The following is a 14,293-nucleotide window of genomic DNA, read 5'->3' as shown; positions in this document are numbered from 1 at the left end:
GTTCATGCCGCTCTTTATCATCTGCAAGTCACTCAGCAAACCTGTCAGTCAGCCCTGATAGAGGCTGGAGTCTGCACAGCTGCCCGGCAAGGGAGTAGAGACTCCCAGACTGGACTGTGTCTGGCTTCCATGCTGGGCATCTGAGGCAGGACCTGAACCCAGGGCTTCTGGCCTTACCCTCTTCCTCTCTGCTGTATAGCTAGGCCTGGGCCAATGGCTGTTGTTGTTTCTGTTTCATGACCCTTCATGAATGAGGGAGTACCACACAGGTACTGCATTGCTGACATTTTCCTTGTCTTTCCTGTCAGTGTCCCTGGAAGTGTCTCACCCAGGCAATGGGTAGGCAACGGAGTCCAACTCAGAGGTGGGCAGGGGACCCTGACTTCCTTGACACCAGCCAGGCTCCTCTTAATGTGGAGACTGAGGAAGCAGAGGCAGGCTGCAGGCATGTCTCCCTGGTTAGGAAGGGTGTCAGCTAGGGAACAAAAGCCCTCAGCCAGTCCATAAAGGTAGCCAAGCCCTCATGAAGGCTTTGAAGCACCGACTTGTTCATGGAAAGAATCTGCGTTGTCCTGGGTACCATGTGAGTTCTGAGAGCTGAGTGTCGCTCTGAGACCATGCTGAGAAACGCCCCCCCAGCCCCCACGCACAGAGTGCTGGAGGAATGTGTGCAGGGCCACACCGGCAGTAAGAGGCAGAGACTGGCCTGAACTGGGACCTGGTGTGACCATGTCCCAGCAGTGTCAGTAAACCACAGGCACACATGGAGGAGGGCAGGCATGAGATGCCCTGTCCTTTATGTAGAGTGGAGCTGGGCAGGCAGGGCCTGGAGAGACCTTCCTGAGGCAGTGGAGATGGAGGGCAGACCTGGATGAGGGAGTGGAAGGCAGGGATAGATTAGGCCAAAGGGAGCACGTGTGTAGGGAAACACTCGTGGGGGAAGCCAGAGGGCAGAGGCTGGATGGTGGGGTGACCAGGTGAGGGAGAGCAGGATCTTGAAAAAGGGCAGAGTGTTGGCAGACTGTGAGGTTGGGTGTGGGGCATTTACCCACCAACCCCACAGCTCCCCAGAGTTTTCTTGAGTGTGAACAACAGGAAATATTAGATAGAAGGATTTATATTACTGAGAATATTGCGGAGATAAACAGATAGAAAATAAAGCATAGTCTAGAGAAGGCCTGGAACCTATTCCAACGGGCCCTGTCTCTGCCCCAGGGTTTTTATAGAGATGCCAAGGGGTGGAGCAAAAGACCTCCTCCCCCAGCACAGCCAAGTGCAGACCATCTCAGACACCTGCACTCAGGCCCATGGTCCTAATCATCCTCTATGCGGACCTGCTGGGTAAAGCCACAAGGAACCCGAGAACCGGCTCCCACAGTTGGGGTCTCTACCATCCTCCAAGCCTAGAGGGTGGACATGTGGCCAAAGAAAGGATGGCAGGAAAGCCAGTGACAAAGTTCAGAGAGTGAACCAGAGAAGGTTCTAAACATGGATGGTGAAGACAGGTAGGGCGTGGGCACCACAGGAGGTGGCATGGAGATGGCAGTGGCTAATGCCCCGTGGCCTCTACCCTGTGTAGCCATGGGCTCCTTGGCCCAGGGAGACAAACAGAAAGGTGTGCCAGCCTCAGGAAAGGTAACTGCCCCCCACAGAGTAGATGAGATGGCCACCAACACCCCACAGGCGTTTCTCACAACTGTTTTCTCCCAAGTTGACTGCCTCCTGCTGTCCGGTTAGCACAGGCTGCCTTCTGTTCTGAGCAAGGCTCCTTCAAAAGCAGAAGGGTTAGCTGGGTGATCCTCCTTGGGGCTTCTTCAAGAGGAACACCCTGTGTAACTGAGATGCTGGGCCCAGAGCACCTTGTGTCCTTCCCCCTGGAAGCCCACATGCCAAGCCAGGTGATCCTCAGCAGCAGCAGCCCCCCACTTAAGTCACTGCCCGAGGAAGACCCTGTTGCCCCAGGGACAAATGGTACCAGGCACAGTCTTCTGGAAAGGGGCAGTGCCACCGTGTCCTAGAGGAAGGTACAGTAGGGAGAGGTTCACATGAAAACATGGCCTTCAGCTGCACTCTGCTCCAGTGCCACTCACCCAGGTTCTTAGCACGACGTAGTGGCTGGAGCATGATCCCTGGAGCCAGATGCAGCACTCAGATCCTAACCGCTGCACTGGACCTGGCTGGAGCATGATTCCGGGAGCCAGATGCAGCGCGAAATCCCGACCCGCTGCACTGGACCTGGCTGCTCAGGGCAGGCCCTGCCTGGCCCTCTTTGGAGGCTCCAACTCCACACTGGGGCTGAGTGTGAACTTGTTTGGACGGTCAGGCTTTTCTTTTGACACTCAGCTCAGTCAAGAGGACAGCCACTGCAGATTGGATCTCTGAAATGCCAGAGGGAGGTCTAAGCTTCTTGCCACCCAGGTCCACAGCATGCTGTGGGAGGTGGAGAATCAACTGAGTGGGCCTAAAAGGATACTTTGTTTAATTTTCAAAATTAGTGTGTGTGTGTGTGTGTGTGTGTGTGTGTGTGTGTGTGTGTGTGTGTGTGTGTGTGTGTGTTACTTGCATGAATGCCTGTGCACCCAAGGATGCCAGAAGAGGACATCCTGAGACTGGAGTTAAAGGTTTTAAGCTGCCATGGGGATGCTGGGAATCCAACCAGGGTCCTCTGGAAAAAAAAAAAAAAAAAAAAAACCCAGCCAGGGCTCTAACTACTGAGCCATCTCTCCAGCCCCTGGAGAAGCACTTTTTAAAAATGCAGTGGAATGGGACCATTAGTAGGCTTTGCATGGAGGAATGGGGATTTCTTTCTGCTGTGAGTCCTGATAGAAAACACACCTCTTACTCAAAGAAATGCTTGAGCATTGTAACCTAGATTTTTTGTTTCTAAGTGAGGGCAAAGGATAGATGTTCAGTTGATAGAATGCCACCTAGCATTCATGCAGTCCTGACTTTGATTCCCAGCACTGCATAAAACAGAGTATAGTAGTGCGCACACCAGAGGACCAAAAGGTCAAAGCCATCCTCACCTAGATAGCAAGTTCAAGGCCAGCCTGAGATACAGGAGACCAGGAGACTGTGTCCAAAAAAACAAGTTGAAGGTCATCCTTACCTGCATGATAAGTTCAAGCCAGCCTCAAGGGAGGAATACATATGTTAAATGTGTATTATCAGCCTAATAACACCGTTTAGTAGAGTGCCACAGGCCCTGTGTCTGCGGGCCAGGTCACCACAGTGAGCATGAACGTGAGTCTGCTGCTAGGTCCATGAATGCCCCACTGGGTTCTGTGTCTCAGACGGCTCAGCAGAAACCATGGTCTCTGTCTCACCCTCCTGGGTTCTAAGTCTTTGTTTCTTTAGGGTCCCTCTTTTTGTGATGATTTTTTTAACTAAATTTGTACAGTTCAAAAATGATCGAAAGGATTTTTGTAAGAAATCATGCTCCAGCTACTCAGAGGCTAACACTATTCACTTTGGGGCAAATTACTCTGCACTTTTTTTTTTGCTAGGTCGCTTTTTTTTTTTTTTTTTTAAACACGACTGAGATAAATTTGGATCTATAATTTTATATCCTGTTTTCTTTGTTTAGCATGAAATCTATGCAGTTACCCACGTTGCTAAGAACTCTCTTGGGTTTTTTTTTTTTTTTTCCGTTTTTGTTTTTTTAGATGGAGCCTTGCTATAAAATCCAGGTTGGCCTTGAACTTAGGGTTCTCCAGCCTCAGCCTGCTGAGTGCTAGGGTGACAGGAATATGTTACTGTGCCCTGCAGAGTTCTTACTGATATAAATTTACATAGATTTACTAAAATTGTTTTTAAAATCCCTGCTTGTTGGTATGTGGCTCCCTATGTGTGGGTGCAGCAGCCAGCTCTGTACGAAGCCTTCTCAGTGTCCTCAGGATAGGTGTCTACAACTCAAAGAGCCAGACCCACAGCACATGCATGTCATCCCCAATTCTTTCCAGAAAGTACCATGGACACCCTACTAGCTGTGGCTGTGAGTTCCAGTTCCCTGGAGGCCTTGTCGGTATTGAGCACTGCTGGTTTGCTTTTTTAAAAGTTGCGTGTGTGTGTGTGTGTGTGTGTGTGTGTGTGTGTGTGTGTGTGTGTGTGTGTCTATTCATGTTACAGAGTGTATGTAGAGATCACAGATAACTTGTAGGAATCAATTTCAACTTCCACCATGGATGTCCTATGGATTGAACTTGGACCCTGGGGCTTAGGGGAAAGTGTTAACACACTGAACCATCTCAATGGCCCTTTGGTGTGGTTTCTAGTCCTTACGTGTTTGTAGGCCCAAACATACCCTTGGTTTTGATTTACATTTCTTGAGCTGTAGAGGGATCAGAGCTGTTGCCCACACACACTGGTCATTGGCTCTTTCTTTCTGGGGATGTTCAGGCAGACCAGAAGGCAGTTGTCACCGCCATCCTGGTGACGATGGTTTGAATATCTGGTGTCCTCTTGAGGTGAGGAAACAGAACTCTGGGGCCTGGGTGTCCCTGACCTATTTCTCAGGGAATTAAGGCTGAAATGATGTTTCAAATCAGACCACATGTCCCCTGCCACTTGGCATGTTGCATTATCCCATTCTACAGATACTGCTCAGGGGAACCAGGCCAGATCTGGGTGCCACCGCTTGTCACTGGTGGAGTAAGGCTTCTGGTTCCGATGCTCACATTTGGTGCTTGGTCCTTACTCTGCAGCCTTCAGCCGTGTGCCGTACACCCCTGCTGATTCTAACAGCTGTTTAAGGTCGTCTGCAAGGTTGCCGTAAAGGGCAGTTCCCACTATTCCGTCAGCACTGGATGTCCCCACGCTGGGATCTGGAGACAGACGCTTCTAGCTGGTGGAAGTTCATGAAAGTTCAAAAAGAACCTTTGAATCTGACCTCTCTCCATGGGCACTCTCACAGAGAACAATCTGCCAGAGATAATCCCCTTCCCCTCTTTTTTAGACAGGGACTCACTGGCTCTTCTGGAACTTGCTATGAAGACCATACTGCCCTTGAACTCACAGAGATCCTCCTGCCTCTGCCTCTCAAGTGCTGGAATCAAAAGTGTGTGCTACCATGCCCAGCTGAGAATGCACTTGTGGCTTGCTTTAAGTTTTGGCCACGTCTGTCCATAGTTTAGAACATACAGTCTAACAGACTGTGCTGCCCCTGCTTAGGACCTCCCTGCTGCCATGCAGAGTCCCATGATGGGACCTGCCTGCCGAGCTACTGTCCTTGCCCCACTGACAGATGAGGACAGCAGGGCCCGGAGAGGTGGAGAGGCAAATGGGACACCTGGGATTTGAACCCAGGCTGTTGGGTTTTAGTCCATGTTTAACCTGCGTGTGTCTATTGCTGCTTCTCACCTGGGCATTGTGGGGGAGAGATGCTCTCCTAGGGCTGAGGAAACAGCCACCTCTGCCTTTTCCCACATCAGAATTGGGGGGTAGGGGCTTTGTTGTGGGGGATCCCTTTGCATTCTTGAAGTTGGGCAAGTGAGGAGCCCTCCCCACGAGCCAGGTGGAGTCCCCAGTCATACCTCAGCTGGAGACAAGACCCCTGCACCCTGGGGTCTGTCTCCCTTCAGCAGCTGTAATTGTGGGCTGGCACTGGGAGCTTCTGACTCGGTCTGGTTTTCCTGAACTGGGTACTCCGGCAGTTAGGGTGTTGTTTCCCTCCAGAACACCGGGGTTTTTCAGGTGTGCGCTGAGCCTCAACCACAGTCAGCTGAGTGACAACCACACGTCTAAGAGGACTTCTGTGCGTGCGTCTGTTCTGTCCACAGGGGCGTGAGAGGCAGATTCTACAGGAGACCATTCACAACTTCCACTCTTCCTTCGAGAGCAGCGCCAGCAACACCAGGGCCCCTGGCAACAGTCCCTGTACGTGAGTCTCTCTGCTGTGACCGTCAGTGTGAGCACCCTGAACATCCACACCCCTTCCCACAGCCAGAGCTCAAGCTGCTGCCCCAAGCCACCATGTTATGTCTTGGCCCATTCACTGTCCCTTCACCAGAACAGCCCTCCTGGTGATACTTGTACTGCACAGGACTCCAGTGTGTAGAGACATTTGGGTGTTCCTGGTTGGTAGTGGGGTTCACACAGTGACTCAGGGGACCCACTATTTACCCCTGGTGACTTACCATCCCCAAGAGTTTTAAAGTCTTTAAAAAAATGGACATGACAGACCCAACTTCTTCCTAAATGCCTTTGCTCATGCTTCATTGGCCCCCAGTGATCACATGGCTCTACCTGGATGCAAAGCAGGCTGGGAAATGTAGTTCCTGTAGTGGCTCAAGCAATACCAATCACAGGGGAGTGAGCATTTTGGTGGACGGTAAACCCTGCCTGCTACATCTTGCTGTAAAACCTTCACCTGTGGCTAAGAATGAGGCTTAGTTGGTAGAGTGCTTGTCTAGCATGCATGAAGACCCAGGTTTGATCCCCAGCACCACATAAATGATGTGGTGATACATGCCTATAATCTCATGCCATAGCATTCATGGCAGTAAAGGCAGGAGGATCAGAAGTTCAAAGTATTCATTGGCTATGTAGTGAGTTTGTGGCCAGCCTTGGATCCATGAGACCATTTGTTATAGAACAACAACTCATAACTCATTCCTGGTGGTCCCAGTCATCCAGTCAAGGCCTTTCTTGGTGTCCTTACAGACACACACGGTTCTTCTGTGCTGTGCACATCACTACGGTAGCTCTTCACTGCAGCTACTGCACACAAGCAGCAAGCGTGGGGTGTACAGCATGCTTTCCTCTATTGCAAAGGCTGTCAACCCACTGTGTGGATCCTCCTCCTCTGTGGCCTTTGCCTTCTCTACTACAGGCTAGAGAGCTGGGAAAACAAGGTTCTGGGCGCCACGGTGCCCTCCAGAGTCAGGTATATCTTTCTGCAATAGCACAGAGCCAGAGACTGAAGTACTGCGTTGTGATAGGGCTTTGGGGCTTTAATCCCAGCACGTGGGAGACAGAAGCAGACAGATCTCTGTGAGTTCGAGGCCAGCGTGGTCTACAGAGAAAGTTCCCAAATATCCAGGGCTATACAGAGAAATCCTGTCTCAGAAAACCAAAAAAATAAAATAGAGAAGAAAAATAAAGGGCTTTGGGGCTCAGAAGGCGATGAAGTAGAAACTTTGGGGTTTCTTCTCTACCTTATTTATAATGCTGTGCCCCTCAAAAGTTAGTTGGCCTGTGCATCTCTACAGCCAGGGAGGGCCTGGCTTTTCAAACTCACTCTTTCTATTTTTCACTGGGTGCTGAGCGTGAGAGAAGAACTGGAGCTTGTCTGGAGAATCTTGATGGGCAGGGAAATGCGTGAGCAGGCAGCCCCAGCCTCAGGAACAGCAACCAAGAGTAGGCTCTGTGCTGTGCACTGGGGTCAGGGGTCGGGGCCAGCTGTGCAGCTGGCCAGGGATATGGTAAGAGAGCTGCACGGGCCTCTGAGCTGCACCTTGGAGCCTGTGTACATCAAGTACTTGGTCCTCAGGAGGCACCTAGCAGACAGCACTTGTCTCGGAATTCAGATCTTTACTATGAGCTGTGCTGGGCTATCTCTTATCTGTCCCTCCATACTGGCTGGTAGAGGCCATGGCCACCACACTGGCCAGAGCCTCGTGTTTTCTCCTGATGGATCCGGTGGGTCTCTTGTTCCTCCCATCCCCTGCTCACTGAAACTGTCTCTAGGAAGGTTCCTGTACGCTGTCCTGTAAGACAGTGGTTCTCAGCCTTCCTAATGCTGTGACCCTTTAATACAGGGCCTCATGTTGTGGTGGCCCCCAACCATGCAGTTATTTTTGTTGTTACAACTGTAATTTTGATATGGTTATGAATCGTAATGTAAGTATTTTTAGAGGTAGAGGTTTGCCGAAGGGGTTGCGACCCATAGGTTGAGAACCACTGCTTTAAAGGGGACGTGCTTGCTAAGTCCCTGTTAAGTGCCCTAGTTTCTTGGCACGGTCGTTCATCCTCCACACTGATTAACCTCACAGTGTACACGAGGAAGTAGACCCAGGAGGCAGAAAGCAGCCCTCCAGTTACTCGGTCCTGAAGTAGCAGTGCTGAGTGTGAGGCCGAGCGGGCGGCCTCCACGTCTAGGCCTTCCCCATCCTGTCCACCTCTGGAGTCGTGGTGCTGCTTGATGTTGCGGGTAACCAGTGTCCTGGAGGCTCCGTGTGTGCCGCCTGCTGTGCCCCATCTGGCGTGTCCACGTGATTGGCACTGCCCTCAGTGGGACACCCGTGAGACAGGTGCCGTGCCAGAGCTGGCTTCTGTAGAACAGGCCTCCGGGACCCCATCGGAGGGCCGGACAACGGGGTTGGTGTGTGACAGGCTCTGGGTGACACCGTTCTTACCTTCACTGCCATCGAACGGTTCTGAGCCCTTTCCTCCCACGCAGTGTGCTGATTGGCCAGCCCTGGCATCCTTTCTGGGCCATCCGCACCTCTTCTGGGGACCCTTCCTCTGCTCACGGTTGTTCCCAGCCCTCCACAAAAAGTGCATCCCTTGCTCCATGGCTTCCAGTAGTTCCCAGAATGCACTTCTTGGAACACTAGTGCCACAAGATGTTAGGTTTTGACAGGAGGGTTTGTGGAAGTTGGGTCGGGTTCTGTATCAGGAAGGTTTGGCAAACACTAGTCAAAGCCAAGATGCGAGATTGTCTTTGCCGTGAAACACCCCAGTCCCTTCATTGTGCTGGGCCACTTCATGGGGTCACAGAGCTGGTGCCGTTTCTCATGGTGGCTTTTATAAGGTGCTCCTGTGAGACCAGGGTCCCTTGGACAGCACTGAGAAAGCCCTGCTTCATCTGGAACAGTGACAGCTGCAGACTCCAGGGGGCACTCAGTCTGAGCCACCCAGGGTCCTCAGACTGTGTTCTTAATTGCCCTGCAGAAGTGGCCTGCTTGTCGGTAGCACCTCAGGGTGAGGGAGTTCCCTGACTCAGCTGGCAGGAACCCTGCTCAGTGGCCTTTCTGTCCACTGCACGGTGGGAGGCATTGCTGCCCAGCATCCTGCTGGAATGTCCTGGCCACCTCTTTCCACCCCACACCATTCCAAGAAGGCTGGCAGAATTTGTAAGAACAAAGCTTCCTTTTTTAGTCTTTTCTTCTTGGGACATTTATTGAGCATCTGCCCCATATCAGACCCTCTGGGCTCTGAGACCACAGAAAGACTCACTTTGGCCCATGGCAGGCCAGACAGTGGTGACATGTCAGGATGTATGACACGTGTGTGGTGAGCCAAGGACTTAATCATTAGTGAGGCCTCGGGCTCCACCTGGATGGTCCCAGGTGACAGGAACTGGTCCTTAGGCAGGCATGGACATGGCACAGTCGTGGGTATGGGAGTGGCAGCAGGTACTCTGACTGGATTATGTCCACGGAGTATGTATATCCATCATGTCACTCATCACCTGACTTCCCTCCTTTTTGAAGTGAGTGGAAGCTCTAGAAAGATAGTGCATGTGGAGCCGACCAAGCTCTAGCTTAGCCGCTGTTCACTAAGTAATACACAATATGTCACTTCATCTCCTGAGCCTTGGCTTTCCTCTTGGAGTTGCCAGGGAACATCTGTCCCAAGGTGCCAAAGTCAGGTGGAGTCCAGAAAGCCCCTTTGCCCTGGAGCTGTATAGATGGTAGGAATCTCGAAGATGCTTGCATCTTTTAAATCTGTTTCTTCCCCCTTTTCCCTTTTTCTTCCGTCTGTCCTTCTACAACGACGACACAAGCCATGGCCGGATGGGCGAGGCCGGAAGAAGCAGTGTCAAGCAAGAGGTAGCTGCAGCTTGATGGTTCTGCTGCCACCAAAGCCCTGAGGCATCGAGGTTGAGCGGTGAATCTCTGCCCTTCTGTTGCGTCTGCCCCTGGCTTATTTCCTCCCTCGGACTCACAGCAGACTCACAGCAAGTGGACAGAAAGAAGGCTGGGTAGCCAAATCATCAGAGCTGATGCAGCATGCAGGGGCCTGGGAAGCCCCTCTCTTTGCTAATGCTTTGGAGAGGCCTGGAAATGCACAGTTCAAGATGGAGGCCCCATGGCTACAGATAAGAACCCTAACCTCTACATCCAAGTAGGTGCTGCCTTCAAGGCTTGGGACCCTTCCAGAGGAGATGCTACGTACAGGTGAACCCCTGCACAAGGCGTGGTGAAGCACCCCACTGTGGCTCTCCTTGTTCGTTTTAAGCAATCACCAGCGGGTCCTGTTCAACACGTGAAGAAGCCTAATGCTGTCCATAATGCCAGATTCTGCAGGATGCCAGGGAGAGTGCCAAGACCCTTGGGAGTTTCCCACTTGCTTTCTGGTTCCTTCCAGAGGGCTGCCAGGCTCCTCCTGCTCTTGGGGCACTGCTCTCCAGGAACAGACTTGGACACACCTATGGTTGTAGCACAGCTGAGAACACAATGGCCGTGAGGTAGAGCTGCAGGGGGAAGCTGTGGAGGAGGAGCCGTCCAGGAGAGCACCAAGGAGAGAGCGCCAAGCCCCTTCACCTGCCTTCAGCTACTCCGGCCCCACCGGGGTGCAGCCAGATCACCTCAGAGCGGGGTCCTGTTTCCCACGGAAGCTTCCCCCCCACAAAGACCAGTAGACACAGCCCCAGCCATCTTCATCAGGATACCCTGGTGGCAGGGCTAGGGTGCGACTTTGTCCCAAGCCACACCAGGGTGGCTGCATCCGATAGTCAGAGATCATGGTGCCATTGTGTTTCAGCCCTGCGGTTGGTTTCCATTTCCTTCACATCAGACTTAACATTATTTCCACGTAGAGACTTGATTCTTGGAAAGACTTTCTGCTTGCGGAACTGCACGTATTAAAAACGGGGAGCTTGTCTGCTCTCTTTGTGCTCTTCGGGGCACAGCTTGCTGCAGGGTGTTCGTACCACCTCACCCCATCTCCACAATAACCCTTTGAGGCCGCTGGAACCTTCCAGTCCTGTCAGTTTGGTGACTGACACACTGATAGTAACCAGCTTTAGGAAGGTCAAACCCAGCTAATGAGGGACGCTGGTTTGAATGCAGGTCTCCCCTCAGAGTCCATCTTCTGATGTCTGACTGCCTGTTGGCAATGAGTTACCCAGCCAGCAAACAAACAAACAAACGACACTTTGTCATTTCCTCCTTATAGTTTGTCTACAGTGGGGAGGGGGTGCAAAGTGCTATAAATAGCTTGGAAGGTTCGCCTCGTTTCTGTAAAGAATTGTACCGCAGCCCTGGTCTTGGTGCCTCAGCCACCTGGAGCACAGGCAAACAGAAGGTGGTGTTTAGGTGGGGTGGGGGGTCTGGGGACAGGGCAGCTCCCTATGGGGAAGAACCCTCAGGAACCAGAAATGCCAGGGAGGGAGCACAGCCCAGGCAGGCACAGAGGTTCCCCGTGTGTCGAGGTAACTAGAGAGGAATTCAGATTAGTGGGGGATGGACTGGCAGGTGATTCTCAACATCAGTAGCAGGGTGACAGGAATAGGTATCCATTAGCAAGTTACCCTGACACCAAGTCTCCAGTTGACATGTTAGCCTTGACCCTAACAAGTCCGCCATGCTTTGGGAAGAAGATACAGCAATGATAGCTTCAGTTTGACTGCTGAAATCCAAATCTCAAAAACACCATCCTGGACCCTTTGTAGGTCTTATTCCCCCCATAACCATGAGAAACTAGGAAGCAGGAGAGCACTTTCAACAAGTAAAACATAGAATGCCCACCCAGCCGGGCTGGGAGGAAGCTCAATGGTAGAGTGCTCCCCTCTAGATTTTCCAGACCCTGTTATTGAACCCAGGACCAAAAAGTATAAACACAATGTGTATCTAACCCAGAAGTTCACTTCCTCAGCATATTTCTAAAAGAATTGGAAATCATGTTCAAACGAGACCTCACCATCACAGTAGGCAAGAGGTGGAGGTGCCCCGGTGTCTTGGTTTCTTCTGTTGCTTCTGACAAAAGCGTACTGAGGAGGAAAGAGTTCATTTGGCTCACTTTCCATGTTACAGTCACCGTGGCAGCGGAGTCATGCAGGCCGGAGCTTGAGGGAGGTGGTCACATCTGTAGTCAGAGCCAGGGATGTGTGCTCAGGTCTCCTTTTCATTGTCCAAGGCCAGACTCATGAGACCATGCCACCCACATTCAGTGTGGGCCTTCCCACCTCAGTAACCTAAGAAAATGCCTTGCAAGCATACCCACGGGCCAGCCTCATCTAGGCAATCCCTCCCTGAGACTCTTCCCAGGTGACTGTAGATTCTGTCCAGTTGACAATAGCTTAACCATCACACCAGGCGTCCACCAGTGTGTGAATGTGGTCTGTCTATAAAAAAGAACATGACTCAATTGACAGATGTCTTGACCAGGATGAGCCTGAGACTGGCACTAAGGAAAAAAACAGACGGAAGACCCCAGTGTCTCCACAGTGGCAGATAAAGATCCACAGAGATGGAAAGCACGTTGGTTGTGCTCAGGCTGGAGTGGGAGGGGAGTGTGATTGCTGACAGGGAGGGTTTTCCTTAGAGGCCGTGCAAGCGTCACATGGTGTGACTCCATAGGGGTGTGTGACTGCTGCTGCACTCTACCTTGGTGGTTACCGTGGTGTGACTCGGCTGCTGCACTCCACCTCGGTGGTTCCAGGGGTGTGACTCCAGGGGTGTGACTCTGCTGCTGCATTCTGCCTCCGTGGTTCCAGGGGTAGGTTTTACTTTTGGTTTCAGTTACCAAATATAGGAGATGGGAGGGGCCACCCAAGGCCCTAGTGTCGGGTGGCCTTCCACCTGAGTTGGTCTTGTTCACCTCTGCTCTGTCCTCTGCGGGAGATCTTTACCTGATCAGGGCTGCTTTCTCTCATATACATGGGCCCACTTTTCAGAGGGACCTAGGCATACTGAGACTCTCAAGCCAGTGTCCCCAAAGCCCTGCAGAGCAAATGCTTCAGAATGGGCCAGTAAGCCCCCTTCCTGAGGTGAGACTGTCGTCCCATGGGGTGGAGTCACCACGCTCCACACCCTCTCTCCAGTTCTCAGCGAATTCACTTGCAGTTCATTCAGTAGAGCAATTGTCTCTGCTCATCAGCAGACGAATGTGGAGCTCAGAGCTTGTCACACGCATGGTCACCCACCCCTTCAGGATCTGCTCAGCCGTTGTTCAGCCCTTGAGACTCAGCCTGGAGACTCTGTAGCCTTTCGTGTGCTTTTCAGTCCCCTCTGCTCCTCTCTTGCCACCCAGTCCCTCTTCCCTGTCTGCAAGTGTCCATTCAAAGGCTGGAGGCCAGCGTCTTCATTATAGTGACTATTGTTGTGATGAAACACCATAACCAAAGAAAGTTGGGGAGGAAAGGGTTTATTTGGCTTACACTTCCACAACATAGTCAATCATTGAAGGAAGTCAGAGCAGGAACCTGGAGGCAGGAGCTAAAGCAGAGGCTGTGGAGGGGTGCTGCTTACTGGCTTGCTTCTCAAGGCTCAGGGCCTTCTTTCTTATTGAAGCCAGGACCACTGGCCCAGGGATGACACCATCAATCACTAAGAAAATGCCTTATGAAGCCTATAATCTTCTGGAGGTGTGTTCTCCATTGAGGTTCCCTTCTCTCAGATGACTCTAGCTATGTCAAGTTGACATAAAACTAGACCACACAGCCATTCTACACCAGTAGAGTCTGCCTCCTGGAACCCACATAGAACAAGAGGGGTTAGGGCCGTGCAGCATGGGGAACCAGTGGAAAGGGTCCAGAGGTGGAGAGCGTTGTGAATGAAGCTACCTGGCAAGCTGACTGCACTGTGTCCTTAGGGATTGTGGGAACTGGGATGCAGGCTCATGTGCCGAAGCCCAAGCATTGTCAGGCCCCGGGGATCCCCGGGAGCCAAGCCAAGTCCTTGCCTCGCTTGTCATCCTCTAGAATAATGACAGTCCTGGCTCAACAGGCAGGTGTGGAGCTTGACTGGCCTTCTGAGGGCTCATCACAAGGAAAGCACTCTCCGGCACCCCAAGTTCCTGGTCATTTTTTTTTCTGTCTGTCCTGTGGGGGGTCAAGCCACATAAACTACTGATCAGCCACTTGGCACCGCTACATTGACCACCACAGAGCTGGGGACAGGCAAAAGAGCTGGTTATGGGATGTACCAGCCAGACTGATTGCAAGAATGAATGGAAAATATTTGTTAATTGGATAGCAATTAACTTAATGCACATAATTCAGTTTGCAAACCACAGTCATACAGAACACAGAGCAAAGAAAGCTGGCAGGAAGAGCAGGTGCTAACTGTCAGTTCCACTTCGATCCCCCTTCTGTCACGAGCTTAAATGTGTCCTTTGGCATTCCTGA

General features: G+C 51.7%; 1 protein-coding gene across 2 annotated transcripts in view; it reads left to right on the top strand.

Moving 5' to 3' along the window:
• Positions 1–11,174, top strand: part of Anks6 (ankyrin repeat and sterile alpha motif domain containing 6) — a 43,354-nt gene extending 32,180 nt beyond the window's left edge. For both annotated transcript variants that reach the window (XM_076564173.1, XM_042272574.2), the window contains exons 15-16: positions 5,778–5,874; positions 9,728–11,174. In XM_076564173.1, coding sequence (XP_076420288.1) covers positions 5,778–5,874; positions 9,728–9,777 — 147 coding nt within the window. In that variant the 3' untranslated portion in view covers positions 9,778–11,174. The remainder of the gene's footprint in view (positions 1–5,777; positions 5,875–9,727) is intronic.
• The last annotated feature ends 3,119 nt before the right edge of the window (positions 11,175–14,293 follow it).

Source organism: Peromyscus maniculatus, chromosome 2 (assembly GCF_049852395.1).
Source record: "Peromyscus maniculatus bairdii isolate BWxNUB_F1_BW_parent chromosome 2, HU_Pman_BW_mat_3.1, whole genome shotgun sequence".
Lineage (NCBI taxonomy): Eukaryota > Metazoa > Chordata > Mammalia > Rodentia > Cricetidae > Peromyscus > Peromyscus maniculatus.
The sequence above is the reverse complement of the archived record's forward strand: the minus strand, read 5'-3'. Positions and strand labels throughout refer to the sequence as shown.